The sequence below is a fragment of the Lathyrus oleraceus genome, chromosome 3 (assembly GCF_024323335.1).
Source record: "Lathyrus oleraceus cultivar Zhongwan6 chromosome 3, CAAS_Psat_ZW6_1.0, whole genome shotgun sequence".
In the NCBI taxonomy this organism is placed as follows: Eukaryota; Viridiplantae; Streptophyta; class Magnoliopsida; order Fabales; family Fabaceae; genus Lathyrus; species Lathyrus oleraceus.
Window position 1 is genome coordinate 332,974,400 of NC_066581.1, and position 9,258 is coordinate 332,983,657.

General features: G+C 36.5%; 1 protein-coding gene across 1 annotated transcript; it reads right to left on the reverse strand.

The window, feature by feature from the left end:
• Nucleotides 1-1,941: 1,941 nt before the first annotated feature.
• On the reverse strand, nt 1,942-2,724 carry LOC127131138 (uncharacterized). The gene has a single exon (XM_051060075.1). The coding sequence runs from the start codon at nt 2,722-2,724 to the stop codon at nt 1,942-1,944; it is 783 nt and encodes a 260-aa protein (XP_050916032.1).
• Nucleotides 2,725-9,258: the final 6,534 nt, after the last annotated feature.

Below are 9,258 nucleotides of genomic sequence, written 5' to 3' on the forward strand. Positions count from 1 at the left end.
AAATATGGGACTTTCACCAAAAATCTATAAATATTTTCCTCTTTCATATTCTGAATTAAAATTATTTTTTGGATTAATTTTGATATTTTTCACGAATTAAATGTTTTTGTGTATATTTTTAATTATTTAAAAATACTTCTGGCTTTTCAAAAATAGTGAAATTTTTTTGTCTAAGGTCCTTTGACCTTGTTTGACCTAGGATAAATCCATTGCCAATTTATTTGGTGTTTTGAAGGGATTTTAGGTTTTGACCAAATTAAAATGTATTTTAATACATTTTTAAATTGATTTTTTAATTGATTAAATGTTTAAAAATAATGTTGAGCCATTTTTATAGTCTTGTGATGTTTGACTTTCTATTTTGGCCTTGGTCAAGGTTGATTTAACTTTTGTTGGATCAAAATCATTGGATTTAGGGGATTGATGAAATGTACATTTCATCTCCCAAAATAAATGAACGGTTTTGATTTGATGAACTCCTCCCATGATCATTTTGTGTTTATATCTTCCCCTCCCTCTTCATCTTCATCCCTATTCTTCCCCTCCCTCTTCATCTTCATCCCTATTCTTCACTTTCAAGTCACCATGTTCAACTTAATGGAGCATCCTTCTCAAGAGGATTTTTTATTTAACTTCTTTTTGAAATATGTTAACATCATGGCCAAGATTACAATGAGCCAATAAAGGTTGCATTTGGATGTTTGAGAAAAAATTTATGTCATGTTGATGTTGGCATGAAAAACTGATCCTATAACTTAGAAAAATTTGTGTTTCATGGCTGAAAATGACCTATAATGTCAATGAATTCCATGGCCTTACAAGCATATTTTAACCTTGTTTCTTGAAAAAAAACTTTTAGAGGGTACCACCAATGGAATTATGCAAAAATAATCATCTTGATATGTTGAAAATTGAGGAAGTTGTGATCTTTGAAAGTTGACAAAAAGTCACTTGAAAATAGGTCAAATTTCACTAAGTCCACAAATGACCTATAATGTCTCCAAGAAAAAATGGATCTTATCATGTAAAGAGAAGTTGTATAGGATGTTGAGAATAGTCATATGCAAAAAGGGGAATTCAAAAATGTTGAGAATTGAAGGAGTTGTGATCTTTGGAACCTTGACTTCAAAATGTCGACTTTTAGGTCAAACTTCTTTGAACAAGCTTGTGTATTTGGACTTTCCTTGGATTTCAAAGCACACGGGTTATCATATTAACTCAAGATACGGTGTCCTTGATGGTCTCTTGATCAAATTGCTCAAAGCTTGAAGTTACTTGTTGAAGATGGCATGGAAATAAACACATGAAACTTTGACTTTTCTTGAGAAGTTAGCCCCCAAACTTTGAGGTGATCTTGACTTGAAGAGCCCTACCTTGCACAATAAACCTAAGAGAAACAAGACATATTTTTGGTATTTGATTAGTGGTTAGATATGCAATGAATCAAATAAACACAAAGGTAAAACAAAGAGGTGCTTGGTGATCCTTGCAAGAGGCAAACCCAAAAATGGTTATGGGATGATCCAAGATGTGACCTTGCTTGTGTGCAAAAATGAAAATGAGATGTGGGATCTCAGGGTTAAAAATTAGGGTATGACAAAAGGTCAAGGTGATGATAAAACATTCAACAATGTTGGAGGCACGTGCACCTTTCAACATAGATTTAACATTTGTGACATTTTCTAGCATAGTTGATACAATCAGGCTTTTTGGTCAACCAGTAATAACCAGCCCTCAATATCTTCCTAGACATGGCATGTCCCTTGGCGTGAGTTCTAAACGATCCTTCGTGAATCTCTTTGATCAACATGTCTGCTTCGTGTCTGTCCACACATCTGAGCAGAACCATGACATAGTTTCTTTTATACAACACCTTGTTGCTAAGGTAGAATTTGGATGCCAACCTCCTCAGAGTATTCTTATATAAGTATGTTGTATTCACTAGGTATTCTTGATTCTGCAAGTAGTTCTTGATATCATAGAACCATGGTTTCTCGTCAGTTTCTTCTTCAACCAATAGACAATAGGTTGGCGCAATTTTCCACTAAATTGTGATGAGTGTGCCTCATTGAGAAATCTGAATTGGAACATAGAGGCGAACATAGCCAAGGCATCTTCTATCTTATTTTCTACTCTCGGAACATGATGGAAGGTGATTTCATCAAAGTATTTTATCAATTCCATAATATGGGCACGATATAGAATTAACTTCTCATCACGGGTTTCCCATTCACCTTTGACTTGGTAGATAACCAAGGTTGAGTCTCTATACACTTCAAGGATCTTGATTCGGGTGTTAATTGCAGCTTCAATACCCAAGATACATGCTTCATACTCTGCAATGTTGTCGGTACATTTAAAACACAATCTTGTCATGAAAGGAGTATACCCACCATTGGGATTCATCAACACAACTCCCACACCATGCCCCATGCAATTGGAGGAACCATCAAACATCATCTTCCAGCGGGAACCTGGCTTGGGACCTTCATTTGGGCTTGGAGTTTCACAATCCTTCACCAATATAATGTCTTCATTTGGGAAATTAAACTTCAATGGCTCATAGTCTTCAACAGGCTGATTAGAGAGGTAGTCATATAAAACACTTCCTTTGATGGATTTTTGGGTTACATACTGGATGTCATTTTCAAATAACAACATGTGCCAATAGGGAAGTCTTCCAGTCAGAGCAGGCTTCTCAAAGATATACTTTATTGGATCCATTTTGGTGATTAACAAAGTAGTGTGACGAATTATATACTGCCTGAGACGTCTGGAAGCCCATGCTAAAACATAATAAGTTTTATCTAAAAGTGAATATCTATTTTACCAATTAGTAAAACTCTTGCTCAAGTAGTAAATGGCATGTTCTTTCTTTCCAGTTTCATCATGTTGACCTAGTACGCAACCCATGGATCCTTCAAGCACAATCAAATACATTAAGAGAGGCTTCCCTGAAATGGGTGGAATCAAGATAGGAGGTTATTGCAGATAACCTTTAATCTTCTCAAAAGCTTGCTGACAATTAGAATTCCATTTAATTGCTTGATCCTTTTAGCGAAATTTGAATATAGGCTCACATGTAGTAGTCATGTTGGAAATAAACCTAGAAATGTAGTTCCATCTTCCAAGAAAACCTCTAACATTCTTTATATTTTGTGGATATGGCATTTCTTGTATCGCTCTGACCTTGTCTGGATATACTTCAATTCCTCCTTGACTAACAATGAAACCAAGTAACTTGCTCGATCGGACCCCAAATGTACACTTAGCTGGATTCAGACGCAATTTGAATTTTCTGAGGTGCTCAAATAGTTTCAACAAATGGTCCAAATGATCATCCTCACTCTGTGATTTGGCAATCATATTATCCACATAGACCTTAATCTCCTTATGCATCATGTCATGAAAGAGGGTGACCATTGCCCTTTGATAGGTTGCCCCTGCGTCCTTGAGACCAAAAAGCATAACTTTGTAGCAGTAAGTTCTCCATGGTGTGATGAATGTAGTCTTTTCCATGTCATCGGGATCCATCTTAATCTGATTATAACCTGAAAACCCATCCATGAAGGAAAAAAACATCAAACCTAGCAGTGCTATCAACCAAGGTGTCAATATGCAGGAGAGGGAAGTCGTCCTTCGGACTAACTTTGTTAAAATCCCTATAGTCCACACACATTCTGACCTTGCAATCCTTTTTAGGTACTGGCACAATGTTAGCTACCCATTAAAGGTACTTTGCAACTACGAGGAAGCCAACATCAAACTGTCTTTTGACCTCTTCTCAAATCTTCAAAGCCATGTCTGGTCTTGTTCTTCAGAGTTTCTGTTTTATTGGCGAACAATCTGGTCGGTGTGGTAATTTATGAACAATAATGTTTGTGTATAAACCGATCATATCTTGATACGACCATACAAAGACATCCACATATTCTTGTAGAAGCTTGACCAATCTTTCTTTGATGTCTGCCCCAAGTATTATACCAATCTTGACCTCTTTCTTCGCTTCCTCGGTGCCAAGGTTGATTGTCTCTACCTGCTCTTGATGTGGTTGGAGATTTGTGTACTCGTACTCAACCAATCTTTACAGTATGTCGGGAATATCACAATCTTCCTCACCCTCTTCTTCAGCTTGGTAGATGGGTGAATCAAAGTTAGAAGTGAAAGTAGAGTCATTGGATTCAACATGGTTTTCTTTTATTCTTCATGTTTGAATGATTCGCTTTTATTAAAAGTGAAAAAACAAAAGAATGCAAGAGGAAATGCTTTTTATTTTAGTGGTTTTGAAAGATTTCCATTTTCCTTTAAAATTGAATGATAAAGAGCAGTAAATGAACAAACTGGAATTTAACAAAACGCCTTCATTGATATAATCTTGAAAATGCAAAGGTGGCCCTACAAAATACTCCAATAGATTTAGGCATAGATATGGAATTTTGAAAATAACAAATTGCTTTGACAAAGGAAACATCTATGGGAATTCAATCGCCTTCCAATTATTCAAAGCCACATCACACCAGTACACCAAGTTGCTCAAATCTTCATCTTCGAGATCTTCATCAATAGCATTGACTTGATATCTAGCATTGATAAACACTTTTTGGATAGTCTTCAGGCTTCCTTTGATGGAGGTTGATGCTACTTTCTTGGCATTAGTCGGTCTGTAACCCAACGCATAACGGTTTAGCTTTATTTTAACGTCAATAAAATCTTCCCAACCTTCGGTACTTCCTTCCTCAATAGTTTATCTTGCTTTCTTCCATGATGCAAAAGATGGAATACCCTTCCCATTTGGTTCTTCGACTTCATTAAGGACATTGTTCGCTAACTCAAGAGCTTGGAAAGAAGTTTCCAATGCCTCCTCATCATTCTGAATGTAACTGAGCGAAGAGAGGTGGCTTACCATAAGATCTTCCTCACCGGACACAATCACCAACTTATCATCAATAAAAAAATTCATTTTTTGGTGCAAGGTGGAAGTTACTTCTCCAGCAGCATGAATCCATGGCCTTCTAAGTTAACAACTATAATTTGGATTGATGTCCATAACCTGAAAAGCAATTTCAAACACATGTGGACCAATTAAGATTGGCAACTCCACTTCCCCTATGACGGTCCTCCTCAATCCATCAGATGCCTTGACAATTGATGCTCTTAGCCTTATCTCAGCCCCTTGATATGCCAACTTTGTGTGCTTCCTCTTAGGTAAAACATTCAGAGAGGAGCCAATGTCCATAAGGACTCTTGCTAGGGTATCTTCTTGGCATTTCACTGATATGTGCAAAACACGGTTATGGTCTTGGCCATCCTTCGACAAATCTTCTTTACTGAAGCTGAGATTGTTGCATGTTGTAATGTTGACAATGATCTCATCAACTTGATCAATAGTGATGTCGTGAGTGACATGAGCCTGAGCTAACAATTTCTACAAGTCACTCCTATGAGTTGGATAACTCATGAGAAGAGACAAAATGGATATCTTTGAAGGAGTTTGATGCAGCTGATCAATAATCTTGTAATCACTCTTCTTGATAATCCTTATAAATTCAGTGTCTTTATCAATTGGGATCACCCATTTGCCTTTGTCGGTAACACTGGTGGTGGTTTCTTTCGGTGGAAAATGGCGGAGCCAAGTTGAACTGAGGGATATAAATGTGACCACTGTGGGTAATTCTGCTTCCCCCTACTATATTAGTGCTTGCAATCTTTAGACCTTCTTTCTGACTTACATTCTCATATCTTTGGTTAATCACAATCGTATCATACTTCCAAGGAACTACTTTAGTATTCTCAAAAGGAATAGAACTAGGCCTTTGTACAACCACTGGCTTAGGCATATTCAAGACTAGTTCAACTGATTCTGGAATGTTAAAAATTGGTTGAACAACAGTAGAATCGGAATGTTGAATATTGGCTCTAGCATGTTGAAGATACGTGTTGTACTACTTGACTCAGGTAGATTGAAGATGGGTTCAATCACTACTACCTCATCCTTTTTCATACGACTTCTTACTTGCAACATACCTTGGTTATCAATTCTTGAATATGTTTTCGAACCATTTCACATCCTTTAGGACCAACATTACATTCTTCACAAATCTTGTAGCAATTCTTCAACAAACCTGCCTCCACTAACTTTGCATGAGAATCTCTTAGTGGAGTCTTGATTTTGGCTGCATCAAGAATCATACTTTCATCAAGCTCATCATCAATAGCATTCACAGACCCATGTGCGGGAAAAAGGATTATTTTTGACATTTAGATCGATATCCCCAAATGACGAATATTTTTCTTAATCAATTCCCTCACAATATGCTTTAAGGCATAATATCCTTCCAAATCATGCCCTGGGGAGCCTTCATGGAACGAACAATATGCATTGGGATTGTAATATGGTGGGAGAGGATCTGGTGGAGGTCCCAAAGGTCTTGGAACAACTAACTCAATAATGACAGATATAATTCAGTGTAAGACATAGGAATTTGAGGAATCAGAGGTTTTCCACCTTGTTTTCTATTTTGAAATAGAGCCTTTTGGCGTGGAGCTGGAGTCCTTTGTTTATAAGTTGGAGCCTTTGGCGCTTGTTGATAACTTACAGCGTTGGGTTTTGTTTGAAAGATTAGAATTACTTGAGTCGACTGATACACTGGGACTTGTTGACTGAAAGTTGGTGTAATAGATGCTACATATAGTTATTCAGCAAACTGTGGTTGTTGAACATATTGTTGTCGAGCAAAAGATTGTTGCTTTTTCCAAGACTGATTCTTTCTTCTACTACCCATCACTGCATTTGTTTCTCCTTCCTTTTTCTTATGGAAACTGCTAGAGAATTTCTTGGTTTTGTCGTTGTTGTTGTTGGAATTACTAGTTGCATTAATCATCTTTCCATTTTTTAAGCCAAGTTTCACTTTGATACCCATGGCCACTGTTGTACCCAAAAATTTACCCTCTTCTACTCAACCCTAATTGGATTATGTCTCATTACCATATATACCCATGCATATCATTGGTTTTATGGTTATGGGATCAAGGTATCTTGTTCTATTGGTTTATTTCAAGCAATAAAGAAGAAGGACTAGTATTCAAGTCAATGGTGAGGAGATGTCCTCAATCTCATGGTTAACTCAATCCACAAGGGTTTCGTATGCCTCAAGAAGTTTCAACATGTTCATTATATCCTCAGATGATTGAGATTGGTAAGGGATCTGAAGGTGATCATCATTCTCCTATCTTTCGGCTATAAACTAGGGTTTTGGTCAAAGTTAGTTTGTGACTGAAATTTTGAGCAAAACTTGTTTACATGGTCCTATATGTGTCTCAAAGAATTCATGTGTGAAGTATTGATCATTGGATTTAATCAGAAGAGGCTCAATTAATCAAAAGATAGGATGAATTGATTGTGTAGAACAAAAGTCAACTATCCAACCAAAAAGTCAACTATGACTTTTTAGGGTCAAACTTGTGTCTCATGAGTCAAATATGGCCAATGGTTTAGATTTGTCCAAGTGGAATCACAAGAATAAAGAAAATTAAGAGATTTGTCAAAATTGCCTAATTTGGGAATTAGGAGTTTATGAGAACTTACTATTTTTGGCACATTTTGTATGCATGGTCAGCTGTTTTCATGGCCATTTTTCCCTATGTTCAAGCTTTCAAATCAAGTTGGCCTTATCATGAAAGTTTCTTTCCTTTCTTAAATATTTAAGAAGATACTAATTTTGTAGCATTTGGAGCATCATGGTTCAAGTTATGAACATTTGAAGGTGGATGTTTCAAGTTCATCAAATGCTCAAACACTTCGAATTTTTTCTAAGTGTTTCAAGTCAGAAATTCGCAAGCAAGTTCATGGAAGTTTTAAAGTGTGTTAGAGGATTCATTTCAAAATATCATCAACATGGAATATGTTCTTTGATCTCTCCTCTTTTTATTGATACCAAGTTTGTGAAGTTTGGGTGACATGCATCAAGATGTAGTAATGCAAAGATTACTGCATGGACATGCATTGACCTTGGGATAAAGGCATTCATCGACCTACTCTGCACATAGGAAAAAGTGTCAAACATGCTGACTCTACTCCCTCTCACGTGCCATCTTGTTCGTTCTTTCTTCGCTCCATTTTCCTTGTCCAAAACGCACCAAGATGCCCCTTGAATCAGTATGAAATGCACCAACTTACCTCACTCTCATTTTCACTCAATTTTCCAATCTTTCCCCTTAACACATTTTTAACCTTGGCTAACACGTCACCTCACTCTACACACTCTATTTAACACTCTATTTCCCTCATTTAATAGACACACGCCCTTGAAGAGAGAAAAACCAAATCTGATCATTCCAAGCATTCAAGCAATTTTCTCATTCGAAGCTCTCTTCTCCTCATTTCTCTTGATTCATTCCTATTATTTGAAGATCATAGAATATTTTTGGTGGGATTTCTGAAGCTGTAAGCAAGTACAAGAGACAATGGACCTTCTCCACTAGGTAAGCTTCTCTTATCTTCATCTCCTTCATTCTAGATTTGAAAATGTCATGAGTAGGTCATATACATTGCATCTGGTAGGCTTAAGATGATAGTGTTGCTTGTTTGCTTGAATACTTGATGATTGAAGTTGTTGAAATTTTGGAAACAATTGTGATTGCTTGACTTTCGTGCTAATTTTCTCCATGTTTAATCCATCATTTTGAATTCGTTTGGCATGCTTGTGTTATACTCTATGAGATCTACATTTTTGCTTTTTATTTTATTTGATTTCATGGATTCTAGAGGGAGTTATGTAAGTTTGAAGTTGCTGTGTAGAAATGCATGGAGCTAGGGTTTTTGGTCGTGCATGAGTTGGTGTGAGGTTGAAAATGATGGTGTGTCCTTTTCTGTTTGGATGGGCTTGATTTTGTATTTTTTTACTTAAGTGGGGCGTGACCGGTTGATGCCATGTTCACATGATTTTTGTTATTTTTAAAATGTTTATTTAAGTGGCATTTTATTAAATTAGATTTTAATTGGAAGTGGATCATGGGCCTGACGCGCTTGCTTTCCCCACCCCCGGTTTTTGGGCCCATTGTGTGTTTAACTATTCTCCAGTTTATGCTTATTTTGTTGATGCACCCCCTTTTGCCACTTAAGTCCATTTTAATTCTTATCGTTTTATTTTACGTTTTGATTTTATTTTAATACTTAATATACTCCAAAAACTCCCCAAAAACTCTTGAATGTATTTTAGGATGTTATTTAACTTCCTATAATTTTTATTTTCTTTTTAT

Excerpts from the sequence above, each read along its gene's own strand:
- LOC127131138 (XM_051060075.1), bottom strand. The coding sequence starts at position 2,724 with ATGGATCCAATAAAGTATATCTTTGAGAAGCCTGCTCTGACTGGAAGA.